At 35.3% G+C, this 22,538-nt stretch overlaps 2 protein-coding genes across 5 annotated transcripts in view; both read left to right on the top strand.

The window, feature by feature from the left end:
* The window catches only part of LOC107707962 (cGMP-inhibited 3',5'-cyclic phosphodiesterase A-like), a 31,921-nt gene extending 29,212 nt beyond the window's left edge, over nucleotides 1-2,709 (top strand). The window contains exon 13 of the mRNA XM_016512083.1: nucleotides 1,006-2,709. Within this exon, the coding sequence (XP_016367569.1) occupies nucleotides 1,006-1,379 (374 nt within the window). The 3' untranslated portion in view covers nucleotides 1,380-2,709. The remainder of the gene's footprint in view (nucleotides 1-1,005) is intronic.
* Nucleotides 2,710-15,595: 12,886 nt separating this feature from the next.
* LOC107708018 (solute carrier organic anion transporter family member 1C1-like) overlaps nucleotides 15,596-22,538 on the top strand; it is a 33,912-nt gene continuing 26,969 nt past the window's right edge. The window contains exons 1-2 of one of the 4 annotated variants that reach the window (XM_016512165.1): nucleotides 15,596-15,658; nucleotides 20,425-20,576. In XM_016512165.1, coding sequence (XP_016367651.1) covers nucleotides 20,439-20,576 — 138 coding nt within the window. In that variant the 5' untranslated portion in view covers nucleotides 15,596-15,658; nucleotides 20,425-20,438. Of the gene's footprint in view, nucleotides 15,659-16,953; nucleotides 17,305-17,330; nucleotides 17,497-20,424; nucleotides 20,577-22,538 lie in introns of those variants that run through there. The other 3 variants (XM_016512163.1, XM_016512164.1, XM_016512166.1) reach the window with 3 other exon arrangements.

The raw sequence follows: 22,538 nt of genomic DNA, 5'->3' as shown, positions 1-22,538 counted from the left end.
GTCGCTCTGCTCGGCTAATGTCCGTCCCATGCACTGAAAGCTCTCTCCTCCACATCACGAGTAGACACGCCCCTTATTGCTGATTGGCTACAAGTTTGTTTTGCTGTTCGGCCCGAATCAGTTTTCTAAAGTGTTTTTGAAAAATGACACACCCTACCTTTAAAGCTGCTAGTCAAATAAGACGAACTATATTTGCAATACTAACAAATAAATATATAAGATAAAATGTCTTTGCATTTAATTTAATTACTTTTATTTTTAATTCTTTTTTGAATATTAAATATTATTTATGTGGATCGGAGGTATTTAATCAGTAAAGACTTTTACTTTTATATGCAACATATCTCTACAAAAAAATTATCACTGCTAAGACAAACTATATTTGCAATACTAAATAATATACAGTTGTCAACATTTGAAGTGGATCAAAACCTTTCATCAAAGTTGTCCTAAAACCAAAATGCGTTCTTGTATTAGGACAACTTTGATGAACTTTTTTGATCCACTTCAAATGTTGACTACTATATTTAAAATATATATATAAGATTGTTTTTGCATTCATTTAATTTATTTTATAAATATGAATTACTTTTTATGTGGATCAGTGTGTATTTAAGCAGTGATAAAGATATAAGATCAAATATGTCTTTGGATTAATTTAATTCAATGATTTTTTTTTCATTATTTTATATATAGCAAATATTATGTACGTGTCTTTAAATGTGTATTTAAGAAATAAAAACATTGCTTGTTTACTTTTATATGCAACATTTCTCTACAAAAACAAAAATCTAAATCATCACTTAAACTAGTCAAATATTTCTTTTATGAATATTAAATATTATATATGTGGATCGATGTGTAAGAAATGAAGGCGCACTGCATGTCTGATGTTTTTGTTTTTATATGCAACATTTCTCTACAAAACAAAAATCAAAGTCCTCATTAAAGCTGCTAGTGTGAAGAAGCCATTAACACTCTCTTTCTTTACTGTGTTTACTGTAGAGAAACCAGCACCCAAGAAACGACGGAAAGTGTTCTGCCAGATCACCCAGCACCTGCTGGAGAACCACGAGATGTGGAAGAAGGTCATCGCTGAAGAGTCCCAAAGCCAGACAGAAGGGGAGGAGTCCACATGCCTCACTAACACCCCTGAGCCAATCCTAGCCATCGATGAGGAGGAGGAGGAGCCAGGGAGCAAGGAGGAGCCTGCAGATGACCAGGAGGAGGAGGAGAGTCCTGCACCTGACGAGACACATGAAACAGAGGAAACAGATGGCGAGACTGTAGAGGAAGTGGACGAGACTGCGAAGACTGTAGAAGACGACGCGGAGCTAATGGGAAAACGAGAGGAAGACGAGAAAGAGGATCCAGAATGAATGACGTTGTCTAAAAGCGTTTCATTGGCAAGCGAGACTTCTAAGAAATGGTTGCCAGCACATCACTTAGACACAACACTGTAGATGCTTGGGGAACATGTGCCTAAAGGAAACAGGGTGGGACGGGGTGGTTCGGGATGAAGGGTTTGACTAACAATGAGCAGGCGGTGAACTTTTGAGGTTCGATGCTAAAATTGGCCGGGACAAGGAGTTCTCCAGGGGGTTTCCTATATTTTCTAGACTTACGTTGGTCAGTTTTGCAAGTCCTTCTCCAGCTGCACCTTAACCTCCAATACTGCGACAGGGGTCCCAATGACCTGAAGTTTTGCAGGCTCAACAAGCATTTCCGAGGAGCTCAGTGTCAAAGTCGGGGAAACGAGAAACCAATCCACGTGACTCTCGCTGGTTGGCGTATCCCATCGTGGGCAGCGGACGAAAGCAAACGCTCCAGAAACTGCATGCGTTTGTGAAAAGATACACTATGTGTTTGCGTGTCTGTCCTGCCATTGCTCTTTCTTTTTTCTTTCCAGAGCATCACTACAGCAAACGCTTGCTCCACTGTCTCATTTCCGAAGGCGTCGAGCCGAATGCTTGTCATTCCCTTCCCTCACCTTTTTCCCTCGGCATTCCACGAGCTGAGATTTTGCGTTTCTCAGGATCAGACTGTTTTCAGATAACTGTACAAGGAGTCATTGGTTTTTACAGACTTTCTTGCAGCTTTCTAATCTTTTGGATCTTGATTTGTTGTTTTTTAAAACTGTAACTTCTTCAAAACGCCAATGGCCTTTTAGCCCAATCGTTGTTTTACCAGGTGGTTTGATAAATATATACACAAATGCATACGGCGTGCAATAGTACATCGCCTCATCCCTAGTCATCAAACATTGTACCGTCCGAAACTATAGACGCTCTTATTCTCCCTCCTTCTGTTCTTGCATTTAAGCTAAGTTTGAGAGCCAAGTGAACTGCTCTAGCAAGTTTGGCTGATCAAAGGCGCAAACTGGGACGATGGGAAGGCCTCAGGCTCCCGCATTCCCCCGCAGTCGCATGTTTTCCCTCCGAACAAGGCTGTGGTTATGTGGTCGTCTCACGCAGCCGCCGTTGTGGTCAGCTCCTCAGCCCAAGGGATGAAACGACGAACGGCGTCCCTCTCACATGAGAGCATGTGCCGCACATGAGATACGCGCACCGGTCGACACGGCTGTCCGCGCTCGCCTTTGATGTACCGAAAGAGGCAGATTGCTCGCGACGGCGAGATGAAACACTTCTGCGGGCTTAATCACCTCGGGTCCGATGTCTAATCGGACACCTTCAGTCGCTTTGAAGGAGAGCCAATTAAAAACGCCTAGGTAGGACGCGACGGTCACGTGCTCATCTTTGAAACGTCCCCTTCGATCGCAATGCAGTGTAAGCCTTAATATTACCAGGCAATGTGGTGCAATGTAGTCCGGCAAATTATTTAAGCAATACCGACCCTATGTGTACAGCAGATTGGTAGCTTTTCCAATCGCACTTTCTTTTGGTTGCTGTGTAGATCTCACACGGCTCACGTGTGCGTGTGCCAAATATGACTTCAAATCCATTCTCCCCAAAGTACGAAACCCCATCAAGAGCGTGTAAAGGCCGTGTGTGCTTGCGATGCAGTATGAGTGCTTTTTATTTGTACATGGCCCCAATTTGAGAGGGTATATTATATTTCTGCTTTAGGCCGTAGATTTGTAACCCCAGGCCGGAGATATTAACCCTTTGGTGCATGAGTTATTAAATCACAAATTAAAATAGTCTTAATGTTTTTATTAACTTTTTTTTAAAGAAAAAATATATTAATTCCCAGTCTGATAATGCATTTTAGAGCGTTACTGTCCACTGCAATAAAAGGTAGCAGTAGTTATGTGGTGCATCACTTTTGTTTTCCATTTTGAATTTAGGTTGCCATAATAAGCATATAAAAAGGATTGTTGCAATGAATTGTTGAAAAGTTATCAACTTAAAAATGGCTTTTAAAGATCTGTAGTGGACATCATACATCAGAGTGTTAAATTATACAGTTGTCTTTACTGTGTATTTCCCAAAACAAAATTAACTTAATCATAACCGACAATAAAATCCTAAGTATGTTGTTAGATCCCCCTGAATAAACCATGCCCCAGGCCAGAGATATTAACCGTTTGGTGCATTACTTACTAAAATCACAAATAAAATAGTTTTAATGTTTTATTTCCCAAAACAAAATTAACTTATCATAACCTAAAATCAAATCCTGAGGAATAAAATCCCCTTAAATACATCACAAAATCACTATAACCCAGGCCAGAGATATGAACCCTTTGGTGCATGAATTACTAAAATCACAAAAAAAAAAAAAGTCTTTTATTACCTTTTTAAAACAAAAAATACTATATTAATTCCCTTTTTTCCCAAAATAACACATTTTGATAGTGTTACTGTCCATTGCAATTAGAGATAGTAGTTGCTACTTGTCTTGGTGCATCACTTTTGCTTGCCATTTTATGTTGCCATAATTAAACATAATATAAAAGGATTATCGCAATGAATTACGGATAAGAGTCAAAGGTTATCACCTTAAAATGGCTTTTAAAGATCTGTTAACTGTAGTGGACATCATGCATCAAACTGTTAAATTATACAGTTGTTTTCAATGTATATTTCCCAAAACAAAATTAACTTATCAAAACCTACAATTAAATCCCTCAGAATAAAATCACCCTAAATACATGATCAAATCAATATACCCCAGGCCAGAGATATTAACTCTTTGGTGTATGAATTACTAAAATGACAAATAAAAAGTATTTTTATTTCCTTTAAAAAAAGAAAAAAGAAAAAATAAAAATAAAAAATAAAAAAAATATATATATATATATTAATTCCCAGACTTTTTTCCAGGAATAATGCATTTTAGAGCGTTACTGTCCACTGCAATAAAAGATAGTAGTTGTCACTTTTTGAATTTATGTTGCCATAATAAAACATATAAAAAAGATTGTCACAATGAATTATAGATAAGGGTCAAAGGTCATCACCTTATAAATGGCTTTTAAAGATCTGTAGTAATTTGATCATGCATCAAAGTGTTAAATTATACAACTGTTTTATTTCCCAAAATAATATCATAACCTACAATCAAATCTTGAGGGAAAAAATGACTCTAAATTAATTATTTCACTAAGAAATATGTGACATTATGGAAGAATCTATTATGCAATATAGCTCCGCCCCTTTTTATCTTACTATTGCTCATATTACTTTCACTCCGTTTGGGAAATTTATGTCATTACTAGTGATTAGCATAAGAGCAGTGGGGACACGTGGCGAGTCGACGTGGATTGGGAATGACCTTACTGCGAGTCTTTGACGATCAAAGGTCATCGGTATTGATGTCTTCATCAAAGACCCAGACAATATTCAGAGAGGCTTAAGAAAAAACTGTGGAATTAGCCAGCGAATCCTACACATTTGATGCGCTCGTGCGTGTGTGTTGGCAGCATGCGTCCCTGTCCTCCACCGTGCCTCTTATCGTTTGGCTGATTCCAGATTCTCCAGTCTTGAGAAACCGGTTTGGACGTGTTCATAATGGCATTTTCACTAAATTCATCTTTTTTACACATAGCAGATGCCCTTAGGAGTGAAATAAATTACATTCTGTAAGGTTCGGCTCAAATACCTGTGCAGGTGTTCCAGAAATGCATGATGACCTGATAGATTGTGTGTGAAGTTTAGTCTGATAAGCTTGGTTCATCCTTCCAGATCTTTTTGATTGACAGCAGACGGTTTGACTAGCATGTCAGGTTCACCGGATGTCGACACGAGACGTAAAGAGGGTTACACGTCACATGAGAAGCTGATCTTTTTATATTTTTCCTTTGTATTTCCTGTTCACCGCACGTTCCTTCATCTTCAGCTGTACGCGTCTGATAACAGTGTCCACTCGTTTCGTTCACCTCGAGAACCAAACAAGCTTTACACCTCTCTGAGAAAGAGAAACGAGACTTGTATTTTTTATATATAGTCGGCACTTCACTGATGAAATAATTACTTTTCTTCTCACTTGTATCTTGCACTTAACACATGTAGCAATACCTATAGAAAGGGGAACTGTGTAAATCACCAGTATTCGTAAAGTGAAATATTCATTTTATTGCTGATTGTTGTTCCATTTTGTACAAAACGATATTGTGTACAGGTTAAAAATGAAACAAAACAAAAACAAAGCCAAAAAAAAGGAAAGAAAAAGATGAAGACGACAACAGAAGTCTTTTAGATAAACATTATTTATTTTTACTGTTTTGTAATTTAGACACTATACTGTAGCTCCTCTATTGCCAGACTTACTGGAAGTGCCTCTTGGTATAATGTAACATACAGAAAAAATATATATTGAGATTATTAGTGTCACAAGCAAAAAATATATATTGAGATTATTAGAACCTGTCACAAGCTGAACATTGTGGATGTTGTAATGTGAATACAGTTTAATAATACGAGTGAAGTACTGTGGTATTGAATGTCTCTGTGTTCTTAATTATTTCTTTCTTGCTTCATTGATTTTCACCCCTCATTCAAGACGAACTAATCTGAAGGTTTTCGACTAAACAAGCTCAAAACAAAGGTGTATTTGTCTTGAAAATGGCTTCTGTCTCAATCGAGGTCAAGCAAGGTAAGATCCCACACACGTTATACCAGATCAAATTGCTCTTATATTAAAGGAATAGTTCACCAAAAATAAAAATAAAAAAAAGTGTATTTTCTGAAAATGTACTCAACCTTCAGACCATCCAAGATGTAGATGAGTTTGTTTCTTCATCAGATTTGGAGAAATGTAGCATTGCATCACTTGCTCAGCAATGGATCCTCTGCAGTGAATGGGTGCCGTCAGAATGAGAGTCCAAACAGCTGATAAAAACATCACAATAATCCACAAGTAATCCACACCACTCCAGTCCATCAGTTAATGTCTTGTGAAGTGAAAAGCTACATGTTTGTAAGAAACAAATCCATCGAGACCATCGTTTTCATGTCAAACCTTTGCTTATGTCCAAAATATGAGTCCATAATCAATAAAAATGCTTCCTCCAGTGAAAAAGTCCACCCCCTGTTGTCTTGCATCAAAATCCATCCACATATTTGTTTAGATCTGCTTTGGACTGTTTTCATTCGTAAACGGTGGTTGATCTGTGCATATTTCTCTTCTGATTCAGTTGAGATGACTTTTTCAATGAAGACAGCAATGTTATCGATAGGGGACTCATATTTTAGCTGGAAGAAATAGTTTGAAGTTAAAAATGTTTTGACGTTAATTGATGTACTGGAGTGGTGTGGATTATTGTGATGTTTGTAATTCGTAACAGTAAAATTATAATGATGATTTATACTTTGAGTAGTCGGGTCGAATATCGCGGGAAATACCACTTTTTTCGCGTCATTCGTCTTTGCGTGGTTACGTCACGTCCGTAAACAAAAGGAAGAAGGTCCGGTTATTATAGCGCGTGAGTGGTGCGTCCAAAGGTTTGTTAGTAATTCGGACAGCTTTTAGGTATCAGTTATAAGCAACATTATTATTAACACAAATGCCTGTTAAAGAGGGCAACTATCGGAAAATTACAGAGCCCTTAATTAATACAACTCGTTTCAACATCACATTGATTTTCAAAAATGACGATAACTTTAAAAGATTTAAAACCGGAGATGGCCTTTTTCTTTCTCAACAGGTAACATACCTAACTTTTGTAACTTTATTTATTTTATAACACTTGTTTTCAATGAGTCAAAACAACTAATTAGGAGTACAGATATTCGTTAGTGATATAAAATGCTCGACTGTAACGATATACGATCGTAAAAGCATATTCATCCGCGCCAAAGAAGTCAACCGAAGCCCAAACTAAATTACCAAAATAATGTTCCTCTGCGAGTAACTTTTACGTCTCGAACGCTAGAGGGCCGATTATGTTCCGTATTGCGAGGAAATCTGACCACTCGTAATATCTTTGCAATGTTTATTCTTTATTTATAACTTTTCTTTGTTTTAAACTTTACAAAAAGTTACCTTAGGCAAATTTTCTGCACTGATTGTGAGTCCAGGATAACAAGATGACCAAGTGCAAAGGTCTGGCTTGTGTGTCATTCCTGTCCTGATCCAGATTTGAGCTGTTCTCATCCTCTGATCCTAACCTGAGTGTCTGGAAGGTTAATTGCAGTGGGAACTGAGCTGACTGTGTGCTGGTCAGGAGCGTCGCTCACATCCTCTGACCGGTGGAAGAAGTCTTAAGCACTTTCACTAATTGGAGCATCTGCTTAATCCACCTCCAGATCAATAAAGGAGTCGGGTCCTTCTGTTGGAGTGTGTAGCTGTGACAGTGCTCATCACTGATTGACCAAAACTGTGGGAACGAGCCCTCATGACCTCAGTGTGAGCCTTTTCATAAGCAAAGAAATTGTAAAAATCTGGTTTAACATATCCTGTGAAAGTTTGCTTTATTACAACCGTGCAAATGTTAAGATTTTTTAGCATTAGAAATATTTTTTTTCAACATCACATTAAAGGCACACTACCATTAAGTACTATTAAGAATTAGATTAATATTTAGAATTAGCTTTTATTTTTATTTTATTTTCAGTTATTTATTTTCAGCTTTCATGTTATTTTTTTTTTGTATTTTGTAAATTATTTTGAACACACTACTATTTAGTTTTAATTCTTTTTTTATTTCTGTTACTTTTATTTATTTCCAGTTAGTAATTTTAGAAATTCAACTCATTTCAGTATGTTGCCAAGACAACATTTTTAATTTTCATTTGGTTTAAGTGTTTTGTCTAATATTTATTTTATTTTATATACTATTATAAATTTTGCTAATATTTTACATTAGCTTTTATTTTTATTTATTTTCAATTTTCATTTTAATTAAACTTTTGTTGTTTTTTTTGTATTTTTCATTACTTTTGAAATATATTACTAATTAGGTTTATTTCGGTTTTAGTTCAGTTTTAATTTTATTTATTTCTAGTTAGAAATTTTAGTACTTCAATTTCAGTTAGTTGCTAGTTTATTTATATTTTATTTCAGCTTGATTTCAGTCAGTAATTTTTTTTTAATAGTTTTGATTAATGATAATAACTTTGCACAGTTGTTCAAAGATTTTACAGTAAAGACACAAGATTGTAATATTTAAAGGGGTCCTATTATGCTCTTTTACAAAGTCTTGATTTTGTTTTGGGGGTGTACTAGAACATGCTCTCATGCTTGGTAGTTCGAAAAACGTATTATTTTTCCACATAATTTACGTTATTACAATACCTTTCTCCCCAGCCTGGCACAAACGGCTCGATTAGTTCCGGCTTTGATGAAGGTCCGCCTTCCGAAAAACAAAATGTGTTGTGATTGGTTAGCTGTCCCAGTGCGTTGTGATTGGTGAACAGCTACTGTTTACGGTGCTTCAGTACTGCCCCGCCCCTTGCCAAACCAGCAAGTTCTGTCTGTTCTGGTATAGTTAAGGATGGCGTCAATATTGCCATATCAATTTGAGCCGGATTCAGACCCAGAGAATATTGAACAAGAGGATCGCGCAGAACCTTTGCACGCACGGATATTGCAAGACATATTAGAGTGGTAACGTTATTGTTGTTTTTAATTTTTTTTGGCTGAATCACGTTTTAGATAGGATGTCAACAACCGCTTAAAAATAACTGCATTTACTATGTACAGATAAGCAACGGTAATATTATGTTTATTGTTCTTTAATTCTAACATTATAACATGAATTGCAGTGAAACTGTTATACAGTTGAATTTATTTATACCATAGTGAAGTCTCATAATTGAAGTGTAAATTCTGCAGATTACATCATTGTCCAGTATTGTACTGTCAGCAATTTATAAAAACGTTTTCATAATTGTAACATACATATTCAGGTGCATGTGTAATAACCTGCGAAAACTTGACACTACAGCAGCACTTCTTCTTCGTCGTCGTCGTCTTGTCTGATGCACTCAACCAAGCGTTCTAACCACGACCTCGCCCCTCCCCACCCCCCAACCATTCGAATTTCCGTAGGCGGGAATTATTTTAATGGTATTCTAATGAGCCGCTTTGTGACATCACAAAACCCGAAAAACAACGCTGTAGTCCAAAGTTCGTTGTAGTTCTTGAAAAGGGATTTTTTAAAATCGAAAAAAATACAAATCTGGACTTTGAGATTTGTAACTTTGTAGATCTTTTTTATGCCCAAACATACACACTACACACTGACTAAAATTCAAAAAGCGAAAAAGCATAATAGGACCCCTTTAATGTTTCTATATGCTTAATTCATTCCCTATAAGGATAGCCATAACGTGATTCATCAATGTTCTTCTTGAAGCGGAGGTAAGCCGTTCAAAATCATTGAATCATATTACCTGTATTAAATTACCTGAAGATAATATTGAGCTGTTTTAAATTGGTGTAAATCATGATGATTACTTAAGCTTTCCAGACACGGGTAACAAGGAAGTTGTGTTTCCTTCCAGTTCACCTTCAGCAATCCCTCTGGCATTTCTGTGAACGTGAATGTCAAACTAAACCGTTTCTGACAGATATGCCCTGCATGAATTACTCAGGAACAGCTAACTTAATTGGCATTAGTTCAAGATCCAAAATCTGAATTCAGGCATGAATAACATGATCTGAACTTCAGTTACAGGAAACAAAGCATTTAGCAAACCAAACACTTTGTATAGACAAGTGATGAATTATATAAGTGATCAAGATCATGAAGGGAAAGATGTCTGTAGTCAAGTGGTTGTTTTGAAGCTCGTGAGACTAGAAAAGGTTTCGGAGAGGATTCTCTAAAGCCGCAGGCCTCCATTATTCTATCATCAGGCAGATTTACAAATCAAACGCACAAATTCAGCAGCGTTGCCATTCTCCCTAGGAGCACTCGTCCTACACGATCAGACTCCTCAAACCGTTTGCTATAAACGTCGTGCTAAACCGTGGATATAGATTAAAAGTAAAGGTTCTTCAGTGGTCCTTTGCAGCATCATAGGTCAGATTTTTTTCTGTATGTTTCTGTAAAAATGTCATTGTTTTATTAGATCAGCATAATGATCATATGGGTTCTTTAAGATCTGTTTAAATGTAAAAAGGTTTCTAACTTGAATTTTTTTGAAAGTGATATAGATGTGGACAACCTTTTTGTTAGTGATTTAGATAAAAAATTATACTTGTTAAAGGACAAGTATGTTTTAAGTATTTGGTCATTATTCAACTTGGTCACCATTTCATATTTATTAATTTTATTACTAACTAGTATCATTATTATTATATTATTTTTAAAAAAAAACTTTTTAATCACCTTTTACTTGACTTGTTCTTTAAGATATTGTATTTAATTTAGTATAGACTACGTTGCATGTACTATTTAAATTCATAACCATTTTTTTTTTAAATAGACCCAAATTAGATAATGCATATAAATTTAAATTGTATTCATATCACATTTTCCTTTTTCATGTTTTTCTGTAACAGTTCAAGCCAAATCTAGTCACAATACAGGACAATTTTCACATTAAATTAGCCTACAAAAATGCTTATAAATGCAACTTGTTTGCTTTCCATTAGCACAGGTTTTGTATTTCTTTCTGAAACATATTGATCATAGGCCTTACACCTCAAAAATTATCCACAAATAATGCTAAAAAACTGAGATACATATGCTCAGATCAATCAGGCCTACAACCCCCAAAAAAAACCTGTGATTTAAAGTGCTTTAAAAGTGTGTAAATTGTGTTTTGAGATCATTTCTGTAACTCTCATTCAAAACACAGGGCTTCCACATAGACTTACATTAGGAAAAAAGCAAAGCAGTTGCTTTGCTAGGATTGGTCAGTACTGTTTTAAGGTGGGGCTCAGCAGAGGATCTCATTCTGCAATGCTTCACTTATTCCTGAGTTCATTTCTTAATCACAGATTGGGAACGCATATCATCACTCAGTTTGGCCACAGCTCTTACACAAGCCGACGTGTTCGCCTTGAAACAAACTGTAGGTTTTCCAGTCTCTCATCTGGGGGAGTGCTGATTACAAATAATGAGTCACGGGCCTGGAACGCTACTCCCTCTGCATCGAGGTCGTTAGGAGCGTAAGTGATGCATAAAGCTGCCTCCTGAGCAAGTACTGCAGGTGACATGAGGAGCGGGGACTTCCTGAAAATACACATTAATCACAGATTATTTTTAGGTTCTGACAGGGGCGTTTCTAGTATCAGTACTGATACTGTACTCTCTTAAATACTGTGGATGCAGTATAGAGTCATTCACAAGCTGCATGCTCAACAAGCTGATTCGTCATTGACTAACTATAGAAGATGTTTGCAAGTTTTTTTCCTATGGATTAGGTAAATATCCACCTCATCCAGTGCACTTTTTGTTTGCAGTCTTATAAAATATACTGTTTCGGTGAGTTATTTTAGTATCATTGAGATACTATTAAATTTTTTAATAATATTTTGAATCAATTTTTATTTATATATTTCCCATTTTAATTTTAGTTCTAGTAATTTTTTTGTGCATTTTTGTAATTTTTTTGTAATTTTTACCATATGCCTGTAAGTTTTTTTTTTTTATTCAGTTTTAGTTATTTTAGTACAAGTACTAGACAGTCCTAAATTAAGAACTATTTTAAAGTGAAAAATTGCATTGTGAACTAGATGAAATTAAAAGTTTTTCATATATTTAATTTGAGTTGAATTTTAGTTTTTAATTTTAGTTTCAAGTTTAGTCATGTTCCATGATGTTAAGCATTATGAAATTAAATGGATTGCATTGTAAATGCATACTTCATACTCATAATTGATTACTGCTGTAAATAGAAAAATTAATCATTTCAAAATCGATCCTTCTGAGGGAGAAATTATGATTACTGGTACTAAAATCATAGACATTTTACATTTTTTATTAATGTTATTCTTTTGAAAATTGTATTGACAGTATTCCACAAAAATATTAAATTTTTATATAAATAATATAAAAACAATATTATGTTAATTATGTATCATATTATATATTTTATATTATTCAATTATTGAATAAAATTAAAATGGCATATTATTAAATGTATTATTAATATTTATATTATATTATTTATTTTATTAAATATAATTTCTTTTCACCTTTATTTTAACCATAAAAAAGATGGATGATGCAGCTCCACTTACAGTAGTGAAGCCAAAATCCCCGAAAATGAACAGCATAATCCTTTATATTACATCAACTTTATATGTAGAGTCAGTTTTTAGAGTCATGTTTGTTTATGATTTATAAAAATCCCCATTTCTCCCTCAGAAGGATCTATAACTATAATAACCCTTGTGAGAAACTGCGGCAAATGATTCAGTGCCTGAGTGAACTGTCCAAATGAATCAAAGTGAATCACAAACCATTTCAGACCTAGCATAATCCTTTATATTACATCAACTTTATATGTAGAGTCAGTTTTTAGAGTCATGTTTGTTTATGATTTATAAAAATCCCCATTTCTCCCTCAGAAGGATCTATAACTATAATAACCCTTGTGAGAAACTGTGGCAAATGATTCAGTGCCTGAGTGAACTGTCCAAATGAATCAAAGTGAATCACAAACCATTTCAGACCTTTTTGCAAATCCATTTGACTGATTAGACAAATTTAGCATCTGATTCTCAACACCTGATTGATAGCCCACAACTTTTGCTGAAATATTATAAGAGAAAATGATTCTCCGGTTGTTATACATCAGTCCCATTGACACAAGGATTTATCAGTAATATTTCACAGCAACATAACAGGGTCTAGCGATGCCCCTGCTGTTTCTGATTCTGATTCTTTGGCTTCAGACAAAAAATGTGCGAAAACAGTCTGACTGGTGTGCATATCTTCTGCGCACAAAAATACTTTCCTTTCTATCAGCTTATGACATCACACGTGGCCCTCAAATGCAGTGTACGGTGGTACACTGTATCTCTACAGTATATGCACACAATCAGTTCAAGGACTTGAGGAGTTGTTGTGTTATGCATGAAGTCATGAAATCATATTTACAGCTTAAGCATTTGTTTCTTATCTTCTCTTTAGATGAGATTGCACAGATATACCAAAGAAACCCATTGAGTTAACTCTCTGATTCAAGAATCAAACTCATGAGTCAGGACAATTAGCACATTATTCATATTCTCAGCTGTAATTATTATTCTAACGTCATAGATTATCCTGTGCTTGTTTTGTCATGTTACTGTAAACGGGCTAACCCAGTTATAAAGCACCATGTCAGGAGTACGGAGCTGAAGTAGCCGTTTGTTCGACAGGTGAGAATGGATTAGTGAAATCCTATTAGAAATACCAGGCCAAGAATTCTGCCGTACTCTCCAAACCGTCTCAAAGCAGCGTAAACCACAAACAGATTACTAACGCCCAAAATCAGTCAAAGCCAAGCGGCAAAAACCTGTGAAGCGACTGCAGTTTGTGTGTCTTTGTAAAGAGAATCCTGAATCGAGTGCTGACGTGGATTTGTCTTATTTTAGCTCAGTTATACTCCTGACACCAATATTAAACAGCAGGCATATCAGTTACACGGCCATTCACTGAAATGACTGAAGGAGAAATGAAAAAGCTGATCGGAGAACTTGATTAGATGGGTTCTGTGTAGTGCAGATGGAGAAAATGAAAACACTTTCCTAGAGCTCTATTATGTCTGTCTGTGGATAAACAAGTATTGTTTGACTTCCCACAGTAAAATTCTTTACATTTGAAATGGGGAAAGGCTAAAAGTTTATATAATCACATAAAACAATTTATACACACTGAAAAAAACTTAGCTTTGAACCAATTTTCACTCAGAAATTGCTCGTAAATTTCACAAACAATTACAAAGAAATGGCAGTTAACAAAGAGAATTAAATATGAAATTTTGAAGTAGTAAGACTGAAATAGCATTTTCCCGTAAAACATAATCCAATAATATATTTTATAGTATTTTATACATAAATGACTACTGTATAAAAATGATTTTATTTCGGTATCAAATTGTTTTTATTAAATAGTTGTTCAATCATTTGAAGCATTATGGTATTAAAGGCACTGCCCATCTATATTCATAATTCATATTTTCATATATTCATAAGATGTGATGTTTATGCTGTAAATAGAAAATAAAAATGCATTGCATATTTAAACGTTTCAAAATAGATCATTAAAGACTGATTAATGTTACAAAATTCAAATGAATGAATAATGATTTATTTATTTATTATTATTTTTTTTAATTAATTTGTTTTTTATTTCATTATACATTATATTAATAAATATTATAGTAATTATATTATTAAATAAATCATATTTTTGCCTATATTTTAACCGCTTAATCACACAGATTAGATTGACTGCATGCATATACATTTAGAGTCTGTTGATGTATAGAAAACACTGCAATGTGTTTGCTTATTGAGTTTGCTTATTAATGCATGTTTGTTTATAATTTATAAAAATCCCCATCTCTCCCATTTCTTGAAAATGTAAATATGCAATGCATTTCCATTTTCTATTTACAGCGGTTATCGATTATGAACATGAAGTAGGCGGGCAGTGCGTTTAACACCATAATGCTCCACGTGATTGCATTGACCATCATCTCGTGTTTGAAATCAGAAATACAGAGACATTTGGTCCATTACTGGCTTTATCCTTTGGGTGCTGTTGAGTCTACATGGACAAGCCACGTATCAGCAAGAGTAGGATGTGTATAATCCACAGTCAGAAGGTTATGACAACTGTCATATTATGGCTTGGTCATCTCCATGAAAACAAGGCAATGTGCATTGTCTCTCCTCTATCCACCCTTTCCTGAAAACATGTTATATGAGGACTCCATATTGGCCATAAGACTGAATAAATAACAGGTTATTAAGAAAATGAATGTTTCTCTAAACAACTAAGAAGTACGGCTGTAAATACTATGTGGCTGAAACAAAATCATCTGGCTGTGGATAAATATGATCTGTATGAGTACACACATGTTTGGCCAGCCGTTCCTTACAGAAATGTTTATCTTTGGAAGTCCAGGCTCAGTATAATTGATCAGGATGGGGGACGGATAAACGGCCTTGAGGAACGACTGACTTTGCACTCACAGTTTGACATTTTGCTTTGGCACTGAACGAGTTGGTCGGTCTGTCTCTCACATTGACGTCACTTTTGATTCGCAGGCACGGTTTTCCTGAAAAGCGCTTGGAAACTCGAGCAAGGCAAGTGAGTTATCTCTGTAAAAGCTAACAACTGATTATGTTCATTTTAAATTCCAACCTGACTGAGACTGAGCTTACTAACAAGGATCACTTTTAAGAAAGTGTATTTTTGCAACCTGTTGGAATTAGTGTTAACATTTTGCATTGGCACACAGGTTAGATTTTAGTGTACTATTGCACATTAATCATGTTACGTAATAATTGATGTTCAGGATCTCCGAGACCTTGTGATAAAACTGAAAATCATTGAAAAATTCATTTAATATTTAATAAATGTAATACCTTTAATAATAAATAAAACAATTTAATAATTAAAATTGCTTATTTAAATGTTTGCATGCTTTTAATAAAAAGTTCTGTTAAAATGGACTTTGTTCAGGGTCTCAGAGACCTTGTGATAAAATAATAATTGAAAAATGTAATATTTTATTCATAATTAATAACTTTAATACAAAATAATCAGTAAAATAATAAAAAAAATTCACAAATAAAGATCAGTCATGTTCCATTAAAATGGACTATTTTCAGGGTCTCAGAGACCTTGTGATAAAATAATAAAAAAATTAATATGTTAATACGTTTTATTAATAATATTTTATTAATAAAGAATATAATTATTTTTGAATATTCCTCTGACATAATGAACACCCATTTAACGGATATTATGAAACATGGATCATGTTCTATTAAAAATTACTTTCTCTATGTGCAGGGTCTCAAAAATTTGTGATAAAATAATTTAAAAATGAATAGGTTAAATAAAAATAATCATTTTAAAATTTAATTTATTTCATTTTTTCATGTTCCTCTGACATAATAAAAAAACATTTTTTTTACAGATATTATTAAAGATTTGACCTGCCTGTTGTAGACAAGCAATAGAACAGAAGACCATTACAATAAAATTAGGAAAATCTTTAATGATCAACCCTCATATTTTGATGGTAAGTATGTTTTTGGGGATTTTTAAAGAGCCCTGTTGTCTCTCAAGGGTTAATTACACGGTTTGTGTTTTTCAGCATGACTTTAATGTAAATCATAACCGAGTGCGTTTATATGGATAACTTTCATCCACAAGCATTATTAAATGACGTGAGGCTAAACAGATCATTAGAAGTCATGTCATGAATTCGCAATGATCTAATGGTCTGTAAAGAATCATATTTGTGTTATATGTTCGTGTATGATAAATTGTCACCGTTTTATAAAAACAGCGACGAAACGGTCAGCGCGCGTTTCACGCGTATGAGGTGATCATCCAGAGCCTCTGCGCGCGCTCATCACGTGCTTCAGCTCAATGCATCCAGCCGCTTCGAGCAGAAGAAACTATCTCACCTCTCAGGAAAGGCTCGTGGAAAAACCTACAAGATTGACGTCAAAAAAATTAAACTATCCGGACGCGTCGAGCTGAACGCGAAGGACTCGGATATGAGTGGAAGTGTCTGGAAACACCTCCAGGACCAAGTGCCTTTCCTCGTCTCCGGCAGCCCGTGGGAAGTTTCTTTCCATGTGAAAACCATCTGACTCGTATGATCTGCTCCGTACGCACTCATTCTGGACCACCGGGGACACTTACATATCCATAGATTGTATAACAACCACGAGAAGACGAGACCGGATCGCGCATTCGTATATGAACTGTGAGATTTGGTGAGTAAAACGCAGCTGTTCTTCTGTATACCAAGACAGACACAAGACATTTGACCCAGTTCATCTCTTGCTTACAAATTATGGATATGCATTGCGCACTAGACATGACATGGTTTAAAATGGGTCTGGCGGTGCGCAAAGCTGCGTGCGTTTGTGTTAGAAGAGGAGAAAGCCAACATCTGCTCGTTAAAAGTAGGTCTGCATGTGGACTGCCGTGTGTTTGTGCTGTTTACTAGATTACTTTGAACGGTTGAGAGTTATTGTGCATCATAATTACCGCGCCATTGACATATTAATTATATTAACTACCATTTTATTGCGTGCTTTTATTATGCATGCTCATGTGGGTTCGGGAGACTAATGCGTTTTTATTGCTAACATTCAGTCTGTGCAATCGATTTTATACATTCAACAGACTGAGATTTTTTTTTTTTTTTGTCATCTGGTCACTCGTTGGATTCATATCAGCTGCTGGTTAATTAGATGCACTCGCGCACTGGTTGTCATGACCACTCATCCACATCAATTCACCAGACTACAGACTGTTTACCTTCTTCATGCGTCTGATGTATATGTGAGCTCCTAGTTTCGAGATGAATGCGATGCATTAATTCTAGAAAGTTGTGCAGTGTGCTGCAGTGGTTAAAGATCTGGCCGGTACACTATAAAAATATGACTTTGAAACAGTTTGCACTTAGAAATTGCTATGAAGTTTTACAACTAATTACCAAAAAAGGTAACGCATTGAATTAAGCATGACATTTTGAAGTAGAAAGACTGAAATACACTGTGAAAATGACTTTTTAAAGATTATTGGAGTATGTTTTACAAGAAAATATTATTTTAGTTTTTATGCTTCAAAATGTGATGTTTGATTCAGTGTTACTTGCGGTTTCTTTGTGATTGTTTGTAAAATGTAGCAAATAATTTCTTGTAAAACATACTCCAGTGACCTTAAGTTTTATTTACAACTTTAAAAAATATAATTTTTTTACAGTATAACTGAAAGGTTTTGTGTTAGAAGCCAATTTGTTTACAGATTATTTTTATGATTAAATGCAGAATTTTACCCTTTTTTTTATGATCAACACTCACATTTCAATGGTAAGTATGTTTTTAGGCTATTAAAAGTCTCTCTCAGACCATAAATAAAGGTGAACTTTTCCACGACATTCTAATTTATTGAGATGCACCTGTAGTTTGTGTTTTTCAACATGACTTTAATTTAAATCATGACCGAATGCCTTTATATGTACAACTTAAATTCACAAACGTTATGAAATGATCTAAGGCTACACAGATCATTAGATGTCATGAAAGATTCAAACACGTATTTTATTAATTCACAATAATCGTAAACAATCATGTAATGTTTTTCAGTGACATACTTAAGTGACCTTGAGTTTTATTTGCAACTTCAAATAATAATTTTTACTTGGAAACTATATTAAATTCTATATAAATATTATGATTTCTGCATTCTATGTATATGTGTATATATGTATGTATCTATGCAGTTTTGTGATGTAAATGGTCACATATTGGACTGTAAAAGCTACGTGCTTCTCACTTACGAATATGAATGAACTGTGGTGTAATGATGTTGTTGAGTGCATTTCTTTAGAAACACATTAAACTGTGCAATTTAGACATGATAATACAGACCTAATTAAGTAGAAAAGAGCCAATAATGTTTAAAATCAGTCAAACCGATTATTTGTTTCTACAAAGAGCTGATTCATGAAGCATTGTGTCCTTGTGTAAGACGCATAACCTCAGGTTACTCTACAGGGACTGTCCCTGTCATAATAAGTGTAGTGACTTAGAAAAGAAGAAAAAGCATCAGCTAAATGACTAAGGTAATCATCTCGGCTTGTGAAGAAAGCTGCAATATTTTTAAGTTGCATGTTTTATATGTCCCATGATTTATTAATTCAAAGCTGCCTCTGAAATTTATAGTTCAGTTGATGTTTCATTTACTGCACTGGCTGTGCTCAAGGACTCATCAAGTTCAATCAGAATGTACAATCAGAGATTGAATAGCTAAATTACCAGCCCATAAGGTTCAAGAGACCTTGGAGACTCTTATAGAAGTTGCTTATATGAGCTTCTTGCAAATGTGAGTTATAAAGGACCCAACGTTGTGATTTTTTATTTTTTTAAACCAAATAACACAAGTTGCAACTTTAAGTTATGGTTGTAGTTGATAGTTCGGTCATAACTTTGTCAAAAGAACTTGAAGTTTTATTCAACTTGTGTGACATTCACTCGCTTGCTTTGTAACCAATAAATCTTGCACACTTTATGACAGCAGCCGTATTATAGTTAAATAAAACTATAAATTAATTAAAACTTAAAAAAAACAATAATTATAAAAGTATCTCAGTGATACTAAAATAACAGTTATATGAGTGATATATTAATTTCCCCAACAGTATTTAAGAGTTAGTGCTGTTAGGGAACAAGTTTGTTTATTTTTAATTCTACACCTAGTAAAATAATGACTAACAAAAAAGTATTTGCAGAAACTAACTCTGAGTTTAAATCCTAAAGAAAGATGGAGCATGTGTTGCACAAGTTCATTGGTTTCGTTTGGCATTGCTCTTTAATCTCAAAGTGGTCGTTGAGATTAAAATTCCCGAAGCGACGTATAAGGTACATAAGCACCGAGCCTGTGCTATTAGATTAGATGAGCATGCCTTTGTTTACATGCTTGCAAAGAAAAGTTTGCACAGTACTTCACTAGACTTCATTGTATCAATTATTCTAAATGCAACAGCACTGTAACATTTTCCCAAGATTTCGTCAATTCAAACATGCATTTTACTTTGAAACCCGTACCAGGATGTTATAGGAGAAAATGCTCTCCGCAGAAAGTTGCATGTTTCTCCTGGGAGCTGATCTTTCCGCTGCTATTCTTAGAGTTGTCACTTCAATCAGTCTATAAGAAGTGAACGAGAATTGCATTGCAAGAACACAATTCAGAACTTCTGTTTCACACCATGTGTCAAATTCCTCAAATTCTATTTAAACCTGTATCAAGAACAACATATTCTTGCTAAAAGCAGTTTATGACAGGAGAAATGGATCACACACATATGCAAACTGTTTCTCTTTCAGGGGTGCATGCATAAATGCCAAGAAACTGCATTAGAGAGACCTCACCCAAAGAAAACGAGATCTTTTTGTGGAAAATGGACCCGCCGAATAAGGAGAGAAGGTCACCGGAGAATGGTCCCAGCTCGGCTCGGCCCTGTTGCTCAAGCCTCAAGGTAAATCTATTGACTTGAACACCTAAAGGAGCTTTATTCTCAATTGTCACATCATGATGATTGCTGAAGCAGAAGCGCTGGTATATCTGAGAGCACACAGGTCCGTTACTTTCCGCGTATCAGGCTTTGAAGGCCTCTGGCGCTGTGACGTCATTGAGTCCAAACAAGATTTCGCTTCAGTTTGTGGTGGAATCTTCTTCTGAAGAGCTGAGCACTGAGAACAGAGGGGGTTTTGAGCCAGCGCCCCTGATGAGATGATTATGGCTAATGATGTAAATAATGAGAGAGTCATGCTCCGCAGTTCCTTTCTCATGAACACATGAGCGCGGCCACAGAAGATCCATTCAGCTCTCTGTATAAGACACATCAGTGCTTGTGCACCAGTAGATGTATTGTAAGGTTATAATGTAAAGGTTTACTAAAGCTCAATTTTAAAACATACAGTAGTAATCACACACAAGCAGATTTTTTTTTGTGGTAAACAAGTGAATAGGTCATGGAGGTATTTAGTGATCATATATCACTTAATAAGCATTACTGGCACTTTGAGAGTCAAAAAACACATACAGGCAACACAAGATTAATCCCCGTGGCTCCTAATGATATATTGAAGTCTTATGAAGCGAAACGATCAGTCTGTGCAAGAAACTGAAGATTATTTACAGCATTATTACCTGTAATCCGAACGGTTCGGGTGAGGTCCGGTTCACGAATGAATGATTCTATTGAACCGGTTCTTCTTGGTTATATATATATATATATATATATATATATATATATATATATCATTAAAATAGAATCACTTTCTCTGCCTCTGAAACAACTTTGTTTTTTGTTTTTTTTATTTTATTATAATGGATGTAGTTTTTTTTCTCAAATTAAATATCCAGTTGAATCAAAAGATGTCTTTAGCCACTCCATGTAATGGTTTAGAAACTATTTACAGCATTATTACCTGTAATCCAAACGGTTCGGGTGAGGTCCGGTTCACGAATGAATGATTCTATTGAACCGGTTCTTCTTGGTGAACTAGGCCTAGTTAAACCAGTTCACCAGATCTGACTGAACTGTCTGACACGGTTTGTGGCTCGAGCAGCACAGATCTACAAGTTACTCAATCTAAACTCCCTTTCAGACGCCTGACAGTCACTCCGACTGGAAATGAGCCGAACCAGTTCATTGAAATGAACTGTCTGATAGAACCAGTTCAGAGAAAAGAATCAGACTTCCTGCCAGTTGCGCTCGCGCCATGGCGGATTCGCTATTTACACGGCGGAATTTACAAGCGGAAAAACGGAACGCTTCTCTAGTGAGGGAACGGATCTGCTTGTGTGCCTAATTCTGATACATGCAATGACTATCCATTATGACATGTAGGCATTTTTATATTTATGTACACTATAATAATCTTTTACATTTTAATCCTTAAATGTTTCATTTTTAAAAATGTTTGTGTGCTGCTGCGTGTGTGTGTAATAAGAAAAGTGTACGTGCGTTGTGCACCCGCCTATAGGCACATATAACTAACGCGCTCTTTAAATAACAAAAAATATATATATATATATTGCGCCAGACTTGAGACCAGGTTTTTGTTGGTCAATGGCGCAGTCTATTTCACACCATCTAAAACAGGGCCTGAGATGAGAGATGGGAGATGAGACTCTGATTGGTGTATTGCACGTTATGCCCAAAACACACCCATTACTCATTAAGAGAATAGGAACAACCCTTTTAGACCAAGCGCAAAGACAGAACGCGTCTCCAGAGATGAAACGGAGCTGCTCGTGTGCGAGCAAATAGGTAGCCTAATTCTGATACATGCAATGACTATCCATTATGACATGTAGGCATTTTTATATTTATGTAGCCTACACAATAATAATCTTTTACATTGCAGTCCTTTAATTTTTAATATTTGGCATGTTTGTGTGCTGCTGTGCGTGTAATAAGCAAAGTGGACCC

Source organism: Sinocyclocheilus rhinocerous, unplaced genomic scaffold (assembly GCF_001515625.1).
Source record: "Sinocyclocheilus rhinocerous isolate Xijiao unplaced genomic scaffold, SAMN03320098_v1.1 scaffold475, whole genome shotgun sequence".
NCBI lineage: Eukaryota > Metazoa > Chordata > Actinopteri > Cypriniformes > Cyprinidae > Sinocyclocheilus > Sinocyclocheilus rhinocerous.
The sequence above is the reverse complement of the archived record's forward strand: the minus strand, read 5'-3'. Positions and strand labels throughout refer to the sequence as shown.